This window comes from Bos mutus, chromosome 10, assembly GCF_027580195.1.
Source record: "Bos mutus isolate GX-2022 chromosome 10, NWIPB_WYAK_1.1, whole genome shotgun sequence".
Taxonomy (NCBI): Eukaryota; Metazoa; Chordata; class Mammalia; order Artiodactyla; family Bovidae; genus Bos; species Bos mutus.
In genome coordinates this window covers 84,230,947-84,244,953 of record NC_091626.1, presented here as the reverse complement: position 1 = coordinate 84,244,953, position 14,007 = coordinate 84,230,947, and the positions used below count along the sequence as shown (strand labels likewise).

The 14,007-nt window shown below is 48.5% G+C and overlaps 2 protein-coding genes across 16 annotated transcripts in view; one reads left to right on the top strand and one right to left on the bottom strand.

The window, feature by feature from the left end:
• Nucleotides 1-1,401, bottom strand: part of EFCAB11 (EF-hand calcium binding domain 11) — a 168,813-nt gene extending 167,412 nt beyond the window's left edge. For 4 of the 8 annotated variants that reach the window (XM_070378380.1, XM_070378379.1, XM_070378378.1 and 1 more), the window contains exons 1-2: nt 1,209-1,393; nt 572-667 (exon numbers count right to left, since the gene is read on the bottom strand). In XM_070378380.1, coding sequence (XP_070234481.1) covers nt 572-667; nt 1,209-1,283 — 171 coding nt within the window. In that variant the 5' untranslated portion in view covers nt 1,284-1,393. Of the gene's footprint in view, nt 1-571; nt 668-1,208 lie in introns of all 8 variants that reach the window. The other 4 variants (XM_070378374.1, XM_070378375.1, XM_070378376.1 and 1 more) reach the window with 4 other exon arrangements.
• Nucleotides 1,402-2,827: 1,426 nt separating this feature from the next.
• Nucleotides 2,828-14,007, top strand: part of TDP1 (tyrosyl-DNA phosphodiesterase 1) — a 77,379-nt gene continuing 66,199 nt past the window's right edge. For 3 of the 8 annotated variants that reach the window (XR_011465740.1, XM_070378372.1, XM_070378367.1), the window contains exons 1-4: nt 2,830-2,985; nt 6,764-7,338; nt 10,836-10,879; nt 12,063-12,118. Coding sequence is in view for 7 of the 8 variants with exons in the window: in XM_070378372.1 (XP_070234473.1) it covers nt 6,768-7,338; nt 10,836-10,879; nt 12,063-12,118 (671 nt within the window). In the remaining variant the exon portion in view is untranslated. Of the gene's footprint in view, nt 3,190-6,367; nt 6,446-6,763; nt 7,339-10,835; nt 10,880-12,062; nt 12,119-14,007 lie in introns of all 8 variants that reach the window. The other 5 variants (XM_070378371.1, XM_070378369.1, XM_070378370.1 and 2 more) reach the window with 5 other exon arrangements.

Sequence of the window (14,007 nt, the reverse complement as noted above, 5' to 3'; positions counted from 1 at the left end):
CGTGTCCGACTCTTAGCGACCCCATGGACCGCAGCCTACCAGGCTCCTCCATCCATGGGATTTTCCAGGCAAGAGTACTGGAGTGGGGTGCCATCGCCTTCTCCTGAAAACTATGCTAGTATCTCACATTTAACATAATTATTACCAGCCTTGTGGTAACTTAGTCTTTATAGATTCTAATTCATCCCTTTTGGGTTCTTAAGAAGAAAGTAAAATTCAGCACTGGACACATCTCTAAAATTGCTCAAAAGGCAACAGTTTGTTTTATAAGCATCCTAAGCTAGCCCTCTGCACTCTCCATCCACCACTGTACTGGGCTTCCCTCGTACCTCAGTTAGCAAAGAATCTGCCTGGAATGCAGGAGACCCTGGTTCAATCCCTGGGTTGGGAAGATTCCCTGGAGAAGTGAATGGCAACCCACTCCAGTATTCTTGCCTGGAGAATCCCATGGACAGAGGAGCCTGGCAGGCTACAATCCATGGGGTGGCAAGAGTCGGACACGACTTGACGACTAACCCACCACCATTACTGTATTCTCTGCACTGTCCCCAAATACAAAAGAAATTTCTACCTTGGATGGCTTGTAACCAAACAGCATTACAACAGCAACTTTAAAGTCCTCTCTGCTTAGATAGCCTTTATTATCTTCATCGCATGCTTTGAATACCTAAAGAACATTAAATATCTTCAGTTAAAAAAACAGAAACCATTTGTTCTACTATTTTTATTACTAACATATATTAAGTTTAGACCTCTCAAATCTAAAACGTAGCTGAAAAGTTGGGCTGGGAAGTGAGTTTCATTATCCTAATTTTAATTCTCAAAACACCTTAATGATGTGCTAAAATTTGCTCCCCATCCACACCCCCCTCAAAGTGCAAAGGACTTAATCGGTAGGTTAATTCTTTTAAACCATCAGGATAAATTCTACCCAAAATTCATGCTAGAATGAGGAAGGCGAGGCAGCGAGGACGGCTTTGAAAGGCGGGAGGAGAGATGCAGGTTACAGTTTATTATAACGAGACTCTCGCAGAGAGCAGAACGGGGTTGGAAGTAGGCAGAACTTTGGACGGGGATCCAGAAGCTTGGAAGCCCCAGGCTGGGTGATTAGCCATTACACCTTGGGGCTGAACGAGAGCCGGGCGAGGGGATGGCGTGAGTGCCCTGGGTCAAGCCGAAGTCCGAGACCCAGTCCTCCGGACACCTACTTCCACCCATTTCTTGTGCTCTGGGGGACTGGCCTCCCACGTCCGTGGCCGGGCGCCGGCCTGGGAGCAGAACATCGCGATCGCCCCACGCGAGTCCAGACTGCAGAACCCGCGAGCTCTGCGGCCAAAACCCCCGGGCCGGGACCGCCAGCCCCGCTCGGCGCAGTCCCGGAAGCTGAGCTTCGCCAGGCACCTCCAACGTCTCCTCTCATTGGACAACCTGCGAGCCACTGGCATTGATCCCGCAGCTCTATTGGCCAGAGACTTTGTTTGGCAATGTTTCCTTGGAACAGCCTATGGCAGAGAGGCCCTCAGGCCCGCCCCCAGCCCTGGCTCCGCCCCTCTAGTTTTATTAACTCTTGGCACAGCCTATGGCAGAGAGGCCCTCAGGCTCGCCCCCAGCCCTGGCTCCGCCCCTTGGAACAGCCTATGGCAGAGGCCCTCAGGCCCGCCCCCAACCTTGGCTCCGCCCCCTAGCTTTATTAACTCTTGGAACAGCCTATGGCAGAGAGGCCCTCAGGCCTGCCCCAAGCCCTGGCTTCGCCCCCTCTAGTTTCTACCTGGGACACGTGCTCGCCCAGGCACTGTTTCACTGTATACTGCATGATTCTTCTCATTTTCTGTCCCCACACCTTACAGTATTTACTTTTGATAATTTCGATCAATGACACTATGCTAGGCATCATAAGAGACACAAAAAGAGTGTGAACGAAGCATAAAAGGAACCAACCAAGCCCAGGACTCACGTCCGGATCAGCAAGTCTTTGGTGTCGAGACCTCCCAGGTAATTACTGTGTCTGTTCCATCCTCCCGATAAGCCTAGCGCTGAGCCCGGTGCCTGGTACAAATCACACGTTCAATAAACAAACCAAGTGAGCCCTTAGAACGTTTCCATCAAGCTATTTAACCCAGCTTTCTGGGAGGGGTGGGAATTCCAAGAACGGTATCAAGATCACTGAGTCCAAACTCCATGGTAAACATCCTTACTAAATGCAAGGAATAGGGCGAGGGTTCCATTTTGCAAGAGTTTATCTCAGACCCTTCTCCTGGCAAATCAGTAAGATTAAAAAGGCAACACGCATACACAGAGGCAGACACACACCTACTTTAACAAAGAAACCAATATTCGAGGTTGAGTCCGAGGGAGCTTATTTAACCTTTGGTCTTAGAACAGGGTTTACAGTCTGCGCCCCAGGAGAACCCGGAACACTGGTCTCAGACTTCAGCTTCCTCTAACCTCTCAGCTGACCCTCTCCCCTCTTTGAAAAGAAACCCCCCAATGCCTCGAGTTCCGGGAGCCTGAAATTAGGAGATCCCCCTCAAAGAGGATGCGTTTTGCTGATCAGCTATAAGAAAAGAGGGAAACTTCTCTTCCTCTCTCCCGCTTTGGTCAGCCGTGGCCAGGCGGCGAGAGGACAGGTAAAGGCGGCCGGGACTTCTCGCTGCCCCTCTCGGAAGGGGTCCGCGGCGGTCCCCGGGTGATCCGGCGGGCTTTAGGACCCAGCGGCGCGCGTCCCGGAAGGGGCAGGAGCAGGGGCGGGGCCACGCGCCGCGCGCCGGGCCGGCGGGTTTGAATCGCGCGCATGCGCGAGCGCGGGAGGCGGGGCGGGGTCCCGGGCGGCCGCGCGCTCGGGGTTCGAGCATTACACGCGGGGAGGCCGCGGCGGGAGCGCTGAGCTCTCCTTATCCCGGTCCAGTGCGCGGGAAGCCCGGGTCCTGCGCGTCCTCACGGGCTAGCGGGCTTGGAGGCGGGTCCGGAAGGCAGCGGAGCGCCCAGGTAGGGCCCTCCTGGGCCTTGGCGGCCTCCCCTGAGGGGACCGGAGTCCGCCCTGAGGGGAGACCGGAGTCCGCCGGGCGCTCTCCTCCGCGGGTTCGTACTCTGGCCTCTCGGTGGGCGGGCGGCCTCGAGAACCCGCGAGCGCGCCGGGCGCTCACTCTGTGCTGTTCCCAGTCAGAGGGAGCCGTCGTGCTGCTTCCAGCGGTGAGACTTGCGAGCGTGAAGTGAGGGGGCGCGCGGCAGAGCTGTGCCCGGCCCGAGGCAAACACAGACGAAAGTCAGCGGCAGATCTTTCTTTTCCGTGTACCTCCGCCTCAGCGCCCTTCGCTGCCTCCCCTCCGCCTTCTCCAGCCCCCAGGGTCCCCTCAGGACCCGCCTCCTTCCACTCCTGTCTCCCTCCAGACCATTCTTCGGACAGAGCTGCTGTTCTTCAGGCTCTCGGTCGTGTCCTTCTTTTTGAGACCCCATGGACAGCTGCAGCTAGGCTTTCCTGTCCTTCACCATCTCCCAGAGTTGGCTCAAATCAGGTCCATTGAGTCGGTGATGCTATCCAGCCATCGCATCCTCTGTCGTCCCCTTCTACCAGAGGATGTTGGGGTGCAGAGTTGTAAGGAGCCGAATATTTTAGAAGTAAATCGGACAAGGTACTCCCCTTCAGTGTAGCCCTACTGTTCTTAAAGTCCAGGATCTGTAACTTGACTCCTTATTCCTGCTATCCCCCTTCATCTTGGACCACTTCCCTGTCTTCCTTACCCAGGTCCGGGTCTGTTTTCTGGAGTTAACTGCAGCCTTCTTCTGGCCATTGCAGGTTGGGTTCTTTCACTTGGAATACTCTTCTTTCCCACCTCCACTTTATTTGGCTGTTTCCTTTTCTTCTTTGGGCTCTCAGTTAAATGTTAAATTCAGGATATTATAAGGTAAAGGCATCTGTGTTACTTTCTCATACCTATAAAATATAATGAATATAATGAATATTTGTAAAGATATCTTGGTCTTCTTGGCTATTTTTTGTTCCTGTCGGTCTGTTTCTTTCTCCCTGAAGTATAAACTTTCCTAAGGCGGAAGCTGTTTCTATGCTATTAATTTCTTATTCCCAGAGCTTGACACATAGAAACTGCTCAATAAATATTTTCTGAACAAACTCTGGGAGGTAGATCTGATACCCACTTTCGGAGGAGAGAATTGAGGCTGAGCAATTATGTAACCTGCCCAAGTGCATATTTACATTGCACGCTAGTAAAGTAATACTCAAAATTCTCCAAGCCAAGCTTTAGCAATATGTGAACCGTGAACTTCCAGATATTCAAGCTGGTTTTAGAAAAGGCAGAAGAACCAGAGATCAAATTGCCAACATCCGCTGGATCATCAAAAAAGCAAGAGAGTTCCAGAAAAACATGTATTTCTGCTTTATTGACTATGCCAAAGCCTTTGACAGTGTGGATCACAATAAACTGTGGAAAATTCTTCAAGAGATGGGAATACCAGACCACCTGACCTGCCTCTTGAGAAACCTATATGCAGGTCAGGAAGCAACAGTTAGAACTGGCCATGGAACAACGGACCGGTTCCAAATAGGAAAAGGAGTACGTCAAGGCTGTATATTGTCACCCTGCTTGTTTAATTTATATGCAGAGTACATCATGAGAAACACTGGGCTGGAAGAAGCACAAGCTGGAATCAAGATTGCCTGGAGAAATATCAATAACCTCAGATATGCAGATGACACCACCCTTATGGCAGAAAGTGAAGAGGAACTAAAAAGCCTCTTGATGAAAGTGAAAGAAGAGAGTGAAAAAGTTGGCTTAAAGCTCAACATTCAGAAAACTAAGATCATGGCATCAAGTCTCATCACTTCATGGCAAACAGATGGGGAAACAGTGGAAACAGTGTCAGACTTTATTTTGGGGGGCTCCAAGATCACTGCAGATGGTGATTGCAGCCATGAAATTAAAAGACGCTTACTCCTTGGAAGGAAAGTTATGACCAACCTAGATAGCATATTCAAAAGCAGAGACATTACTTTGCCAACAAAGGTCCGTCTAGTCAAGGCTATGGTTTTTCCAGCAGTCATGTATGGATATGAGACTTGAACTGTGAAGGAAGCTGAGCGCCGATGAATCGATGCTTTTGAACTGTGGTGTTGGAGAAGACTCTTGAGAGTTCCATCGACTGCAAGGAGATCCAACCAGTCCATCGTAAAGTAGATCAGTCCTGGGTGTTCATTGGAAGGACTGATACTGAAGCTGAAACTCCAGTCCTTTGGCCACCTCATGCGAAGAGTTGACTCATTGGAAAAGACTCTGATGCTGGGAGGGATTGGGGGCAGGAGGAGAAGGGGACGACAGAGGGTGAGATGGCTGGATGGCATCACTGACTTGATGGACGTGAGTTTGAGTGAACTCCGGGATTTGGTGATGGACAGGGAGACCTGGTGTGCTGCAGTTCATGGGGTTGCAAAGAGTCAGACACGACTGAAGGACTGAACTGAATGACTGGATTTGACATTGGAGTCCATATTTGCCCACTACTGGCCACACCTGGCCTCAGTTGAGATTGATTCCCATGCCCCCCCCCACCCCCCGCCCCGATGCTTTGCAAGCTCTATAAGAAGCAGCTGAAAGTGTAAAAGAAATAGCCCAGCTGGGACTAGGATGGTAGGGGAAGAGGAGGAGCTAGCAGCTTTAAGAGGAGTATACCTTTGCATTCACAATTTTTTTTAGTATCTAATAGGCACTAATGTTATGAGTTGACATTTGGTGGTAGAGTTTCTTTAGATTTCTACCCTCCTTGGCATAGTAGCTTAATGTGTTTGCCGAATTTCATTAATGTGGTTGGTTACTTCCCCAGTGTTGTCTTACTCTCAACAGCTGTACTACTGTTTGCTTAATGTTTTTATTTGAACCCACTTTTACATAAACACTGTCTTTAAGAAGTAAACTTTAGTTACTGTAAATGTCATGGATCCGTTAGATACCTCCTGCTCACGTTAAACCAAAGTGTTACTGGTGCCTGCAGAAGAGCCCAAAGCCTCTTATTTGTTCAAAAGTAGGATTAAAGGCATTTCTACAAACAACCTCCTCCTTGATTAAGCTGAGGGATTGGATAGGAATGGAGAAGAGAGGTAGTTTCATAATGAGAGATTAATGTCAGGCCCCAGTCATCTCCACTTTGGGAAACACTGTACTTTGATGACCCAAATGATGTCAGATCTTCGAGTCAGCGCACATGGGTTGTAATTCTGATTCTAGTGCCATCACTTACCCAGAGAGTGATGTTAGACCTGTGCTGTGCCAGATACCACTCAGGCATTTAAGATCAAGATCCAGGTGGAAAGACTAGAGGAGAAGGTGAGCGGGGTTTCTGCTGTCACTTTATTTGCCAGGTTCCCGTGGCAGACTCTGCTCATGTGCCCTGAACACCCACACAGCAGCTGATGTTAGTGAAAACAGCTCAGCATCTGGTAAGTGTCAGGTGTGCTATACGTGTGTCCTAAAAGCTCAGGACACGGAATTTGAGAGCAAGAGAATGAGTTTGCCAGTGTCTGTGCGACCCTGTGGACTATAGCCCGCCAGTCTCCTCTGTCCATGGAATTCTCCAGTGGAGAATACTGCAGTGGGTTGCCCTGCCGTCCTCCAGGGGATCTTCCCGACCCAGGGATCAAATCCCACGTTTTTTTTGTCTCTTAAGTCTCCTGCATTGGCAGACATGTTCTTTACTATTAGCACCACCTGGGAACTGGTGAATGGGAAATAACAAGATTTTTGCCTTTCTTTTCCAGAAGCATGATGTCCCAGGAAGGCAATTATGGGAAGTGGACGATATCCAGTAGTGATGAAAGTGAGGAGGAGAAGCCGCAGCCGGACAAGCCATCTGCCTCTCTCCTTCCCGACGCCGGGCAGGGCGCCGCCGGGCAGCTGAAGTACACCTGCTCCGAGGCTCGGAAAGCTGCCCACAGGAGGAAGCTGGAGCCCATGAAATTCAGCAGCACAGACTCAGTTTCAGAAGCTTCACCTTGCAAAAGACAGAAGACCGGTTCCCAGGAGGACCTGGGCTGGTGTCTGTCCAGCAGTGAGGATGAACTGCCTCAAGAGCTGCAGCAGGAGCAGGCGAAGGACTCGAGGGTCAAAGAGGAGCAAGGCCCCCCTTCTCCCATGGACTGCACGGCTCGGGGAGCTGGGCCTCATGGCCCCCCCACCAGCTGTGGGCTCCCGGAGGAGGAAGATGAGCAGGAAACGTCAGGGGAAGGCCAGGACGTCTGGGACTTGCTGGATAAAGGGAACCCCTTCCAGTTCTACCTCACGAGAGTCTCTGGGATTAAGCCCAAGTATAACACGGGAGCCCTCCACATCAAGGGTGAGTGAAGCTGGGGAACGGGAGCCCTCACACTGCATTGAGGGGGTCCCCCTTGGTCAAACAGGAGGACCTCCTAGGAAGGACCTCCAAGAACACTCTTAGGGGAAAATAACCATTTTGACAGCAAACTGTTTCCTTAGGTCAGGAAGCCAGTGGCTGCTTCCCACAGCCCAGTAGATCAGGGGTCCCCAACCTCCAGGATCTCATGGCTGATGACTTGAGGTGGAGCTGATGTCATAACAATAGAAATAAAGTGTGCAGTAAATGCCATGCGCTTGAATCATCTGGAAACACTCCCCCACTCCAGTCCATGGAGAAATTGTCGTCCACAAAATCAGTCCCTGGTGCCAAAAGGGTTGGGGACCACGGCTGTGCACCCCCTGGTGGAAGCCTTCAGATAGTGCTTAGTGGTGCTTCACTTGTAAAGGTTAAACTTGATCCGGTAACACTTGATCTAGAAAGTAGCCAGTAAGTGACAGCAGTAGTTCCCTTGGACCAGAGCGTCAGCATCCCCTGGAGCTTATTAAAAGTGCCAGTTCTCAGCCTCCCCTCCAGAGTCCTTGTATCTGACTCTGGGAGCCCGGCTCTGCAGTCTGCTTTCACGAGCCCTTCGGGGGATTCTGCTGCCTGAGCGAGTTTGAGGACCACTGTGTGAAAACCTGGGCTTGGTTCTGGGTGAAAACAAGAGCGCCCTGGTCTTTGGTTTCTGTCTCAGGGAACGTCTGTGTGATATTGTGATATATATAGACATTTGGTCTTCCCACTGGTTATAGTTGGGTGTTGGGTTTTTTGTCCCAGGTTCCTGAAATAGCTACAAATTAATTAAAGGTGAAAGGAGTATATTTTGTTATTCATAAGGAGCCCCTTTCAACCACACCTGTTTATTTTAATGCAGAGACTTTTGGAATGCCCCTAGGAATGGGGTTGGGGGGGGGCGGGAGGTGGAGCTGGTTGCCTGGGGAACCAACCTTGTGGTTAAAGTTGGAACTTTCAGCCCCAGCCCCCACCTCTAGGGAAGGGGTCCAGTCAATCACTAGTGGCCAATGATTTAATTAGTCTTGCCTGTGTGAAAAAAAAAAACAAAAAGCAAACCCAAAACCTCCCTTTAGAGGTCCTCGGCGCTTCCAGGTTAGTGTACACAGGAGGCACTGGGCCTGGTGCGCCTGGAAGGGGTGTGGTGAGCCCCTCCCCCGTACCTTGACCTGTGCTCGTCTTCCTCTGGCTGTTCCCAAGTTGCATCCTTTTATGAAAAACTGGTGATCTGGTGAATAAAGGGCCTTCCTGAGTTCTGTGAGGCACTGCGAAAATGATCAAACCCAAGGGGAGGGGTGGTGGGTGAGGCTTAGACGTGCAGGGGTCTGGCCTTGTGATTGGCCTCTGAGCCTGAGATGGGGGCAGCCCTTCACCTGTGGGGTCCAGTGCCAGCTCCAGGCGGATGCTGTTGGAACTGAGTTCAGTTGTAGGACAGGCAGCTGGTATCTGGAGGATGGGTCTGTGAGGAAACACCCCACGCTCCCCGCTGCACTTATGGTCACAAGTATTGGCTGCAGAGAGGAAACAAGGCTTGCCTTTGAGAGACCAGCAGGAGCCTTAGAATCCTGGAGACAGACTTGAATCCGGCTTCAGCATTTGCCTGCTGTGTTGGTAATTGACAAAGGACCTTTGTTGTTATTCTGACTCTCTTCGACCCCATGGACTGCAGCACGCCAGGCCTCCCTGTCCATCACCAATCCCGGAGTTTACTCAAACTCATGTCCACTGAGTTGGTGATGCCATCCAACCATCTCATCCTCTGTCGTCCCCTTCTCCTCCCGCCTTCAGTCTCTCCCAGCATCAGGGTCTTTCCCAATGAGTCGGTTCTTGAAGTCATGTACAAAATATTGGGGCTTCAGCAAACAAAGGACCTAACATTCTTCAAAATTTTACTCACCTTTAAACTGAGAATTCAGAAAAAAGAAAAGAAAACGGGGTCGGGGGAGAAAACACATGAAGCGCCCAGCACAGCATGTTCACAGAGCCACACAGCAGGTGTGCAGAGTAGACGTTGCGCCTTATTTCACAGCACCGTTCTTGCCCACATTCAAGAACAGGCTGTGTTCACTGTGAATAGTATTTTAATCATACATCAAATGTGTAATTGACCAAAAATTTCCTTCAGGGTTTTCTGTAACACCCTGTGGAATCCCTGAACAAACTTTCTGGCTAAACCAATACATCTTGTGTGTGATGTATAAATGTTGGTGTATTTAATTCCATACTATAAGGAGTTTGATTGTACAAGTTGTTTCTTTTTCCTTTCTGCAAATGTCTAACTGCTCTGAGGAAATGTAAGACAGATTTCAGTGTCATATTGAGAGAGATTGAAACAGGAAATAGAGAGATATGCAAGGCTTTGCTATATGTAATAAACTGATAACACTAGCTGTTAGCACCAAGATACGAAGGAAGGGGAGGTAACGTTTATGATAGGAGCTTTTATGTGGGTTATGTAGGTGATGTCCTTTAATTCTCATAGCAGTCTTGTGAGTAGATGTTAACAGTTGTCCTCCTTGAATCCGTGACCGATCTGCAGAGAACTTGAATAAACCCACCCAAGGTCACAGGAATATGGTTGAACTGGGATTTGAATGCAGGCATTCTGGCATCACGGCTTCCCTTGTGGCTCAGCTGGTGAAGAATCCGCCTGCAAAGTGGGAGACCGGGGTGCTATCCCTGGGTTGGGAATATTCCCTGGAGAAGGATGGGTGCCACCCACCCCAGTATTCTGGCCTGGAGAATTCCATGGACTATCGTCCATAGGGTTGCAAAGAGTTGGACACAACTGAGTGACTTGCACTTTCATTCTGGCATGAAGTGCATACTCCTAAGGTATCCCACACCAGCAAATGCCATAATTGTAGGTTATTTAGATCTCAAGGAGGAGGAACTTCAGATAATTCAGAAAGGTAGAAAGAGGGGCTGCAGTGGGAGGAAATGGGGAAACAACATACCGTGATTTCTTTTTGATTGTTCAACTCTCCCTTAAAGACAGGACCTTCCAGAGCTTCCCTTCCCTGGTAGTGTAGTAGTTAAGACACTCTGCTTCCACTGCAGGGGGCATGGGTTCAGTCCCTGGTCAGGGAACTAAGATTCCACAAGTCACATGCAGCCCAAAAATAGAAGAAAAAAAATTTTTTTAATTAACAAGATTTGGAAAAAGAAAGGATGTGTATCATTCTCATTCTCATTGACAGTTTCCAAAACTGACTAGTCATCCAGTTCTAAAGTTGTAGATCTTGATTTTCCCCATTATGTTCAGTTAAATAATAGTAATACATAATAAATACTATCAGCCCAGGGAAATTTTCTGGAACATTAAAGTCTAGCCTCATAGGAACTCTTCAGCGCACCATTTTCTAAGCCAAATTCTGCCCGTCAGTGACTGTTTAATAAGTCAGTTGTGATCATTATTAGGTAATTTTTATCAAAAATATGAATTTGATGTTTTGTCTCCTCAGATATTTTATCTCCTCTCTTTGGGACACTTGTTTCTTCAGCTCAGGTGAGTTTCCAGTTTGGTCTTTGGGTGGGAGGGGGACACAGAAACCACTTTTGAGGAAAATGAGCAGTGGGATCTGTGGGTCAGTCCCGTGCAGGGTCCCCAAGATGGCACCTACCTGGAGGCCAGCACCCAGCACCACGGTTGTGGGATCCATCAGCCTGGAATGTGGATGCACACTCACTGGGGCTTCTGACTCTTATTTCCTGACTGGCCAGGAAATCATCCTGGAAATTCCACCGCGGGGAACGTCTCTCTGGCACACTGATAATCTCACGGGACTCTGATGCCGCTCCTTGGGAGGTGTGGGTAGAGAGGTGAGGGCCACATCAAGTTTGATTTGAGTTAGAGAAATAAATGAGAAATTCCCTACACCCTCCACAGAGAAGCGAGGAAAAGTTACGGATGCATGTTTCATTGCTCCTGTCTAACAAGCCTGGTCCCTTTGTGTTGATAAAGCACCTTAAGGTGCCAGGCTCTCCAGCAGATAGAGCAAGGTATTGTCCCTAAAGAAGGCAGAGCTTCCTGTGTGCTTCACATTCTCCTTGGCAGCAGAAATCCTGGTCTCTAGATGGAACATGGGGTGAATTTGTGTGTGTTCTCCCAGCTAGAATGTGTCATTATGTTCAGGAGAGGGGCCAGGGATTACCCAGGCATGGGGAGGACACCCACAGGTCAGTCTGGTCCAGAACTTGTAGTCTGATGTATGTCGTAAGCCTGTAGTGAATGTCCAATTCCAGGCACCTGTTTACAAACCTAACTCAATAGATTGCACACGTTGCAACTGACAGATTCCCCTTCTCCAGGGGATCTTCTCAGCCCAGGGTCTCTGGCATTGCAGGCAGATTCTTTACCGTCTGAGCCACTAGGGAAGCCCCTTCATTACTGTATGGAAAAACCCAAAGTAACTTTTTGACCAACCAAATACAAATGCTGCCACAGTGCAGAGATAATTTTCTGTTTTCTCAGGCACTGCCTCACTGACTCAGAACCTTTAAGCCATGTATTCCCCTCGGGATGTATTTTAGGTTTGTAAGTATTGCAGCATAATGGTCCAGGTTTAGAAATAACACTGTGTGTAGTTCATGATTAGTTTAGAGTCTCTTTCATTTCAGTAACTAGACACTTCTCCTTATGAACTGCTTTTCTAAATTGCCCATGATGTCTTTTCTTTCCTTCCATCTAGTTTAACTACTGCTTTGACGTGGACTGGCTCATAAGACAGTATCCACCAGAGTTCAGGTGAGTTGTGCAAAATGATGGATGATATCAAAACTCTAATTAATGGAGCTTGAAAACACAAGATCTGTGTTTCTCAGGTACCTGCTGTCCATCTTTGAATATTTCTTTTGAAACTATTGAAATCTTCATAACATTATTATAATGGGAAAGCAGCTTTTTTTTTTTTTTTATCATCTATTCTAAACTAATCACAAGCCTTCTTAATACAGATTTTAGCATGTCCCTCTGTTCTGTCCAGAAGTAGGGTAGGACAAATTTCAACCTGAATAAAAGAATTTTAGGTCCAATGCTCATAGGAAGGAAAAGGTCATTGCCACCTGCGTTCTTGACCCGTAAGCCTGCACTTCACCTAGCACTTTGATGCTGGATTGTTTTTTTGTTTTTTTGTTTGAGTCTCTCTTGTTTCACAGGTGATTCTTTCTGGAGCTCAGAAGTTAATGCAGGAGTCATAGGGCCTTCCATGACGCAGATATGGAGGTAATGTTAGGCAGTGCAGACCAAATCAAGATCCCATTGCATGGTGACATGCCCCCTGTCCCATTTCCAGTGCATCCACTTGGCAGAATCCCGTAGCAGCAAGTAAAGTGGAGGGATACACATGCAGAAAAATGGTCGTCAGGATCCTCAAAGTCCATGCTGCATTGAGCACGTCAGACTGCGAACTTTCATTGTTAAGTGTGTGTGTGTGTCTCAGTCGTGTCCGACTCTTTGTGACCCCATGGGCTGTAGCCCACCAGTCTCCTCTGTCCATGCAATTCTCCAGGCAAGAACAGTGGAGTGGGTTAGCGTGCCCTTCTGCAGGGTATCCCGACCCAGGGATTGAACCTTGGTCTCCTGCATTGCATACAGATTCTTTACTATCTGAGCCACCAGGGAGGATCTATAGACAGAATGCTGTTGAAATTTCCCAAGCAGCTTTGACACTCAAACCTGTAACATTTAAGATTAGTTGTAGCTGCATGTAACGGAAAAACGAAAATAAGTGATTTAAACCAGGGCTTCCCAGGTGGCTCAGTGGTAAAGGATCCATCTGCAGTGCAGGAGACTTGGGTTCAATCCTTGATCAGGAAGATACCCTGGGGAAGGAAATGGGTACCTACTCCAGTATTCTTGCCTGGAAAATTCCATGGACAGAGGAACCTGGCAGGCTGCAGTCCATGGGGTCGCAAAGAGTTGGACACAACCGAGCACGCATGCCCACAAATCTGAGAGAGAATTTCCCCAGCCTGCTCAAAGGACTGGATGACGCCTGTTCACATTAGGGAGGGTGATCTGCTTTACTGAGCCACCAGTTCAAATGCTGATCGTATCCAGAAATGCCCTTGCAGACACACCCAGAAATCATGTTTATCTGGGCACTCTTGGCCCCGTGAAATTGACACAAAATTAACCATCATGCAGCCTTTTTGTGATAGTTTTTAGAACACTAGTAAATTTGAAGTGAGGCTTCCCTGGTGGTTCAGTGAAAGAATCTGCCTGCCAATGCAGGGGAGGCCAGTTCAATCCCTGGGTGAGGAAGATCCCCTGGAAGAGGAAATGGCATCCCACTCCAGTATTCTTGCCTGGAGAATCCCATGGACAGAGGAGCCTGGCAGGCTACAGTCCATAGGGTCACAAAGAGTCAGACTCAACTGAGCACACACAAGCCAACTTGAAGTAATTAATGAAGACTACCATTTCTGTCAGTAATGTTTAATCTTTTTTTAAAAAAACAACCTGATCTGATAACACAGTTTCTGGACGGTAGATGCATGATTATCTATTACATTATTCTCTGTACTCTTTTTCTGGTTACAAAACAGAAAATTTGTTCCAGATAGAAAGTACCTGAGAAGGTGTGTCTCTTTGTTTTCCTGAACATACTAGCATGAGGCTGTTGGGGTTAGGGT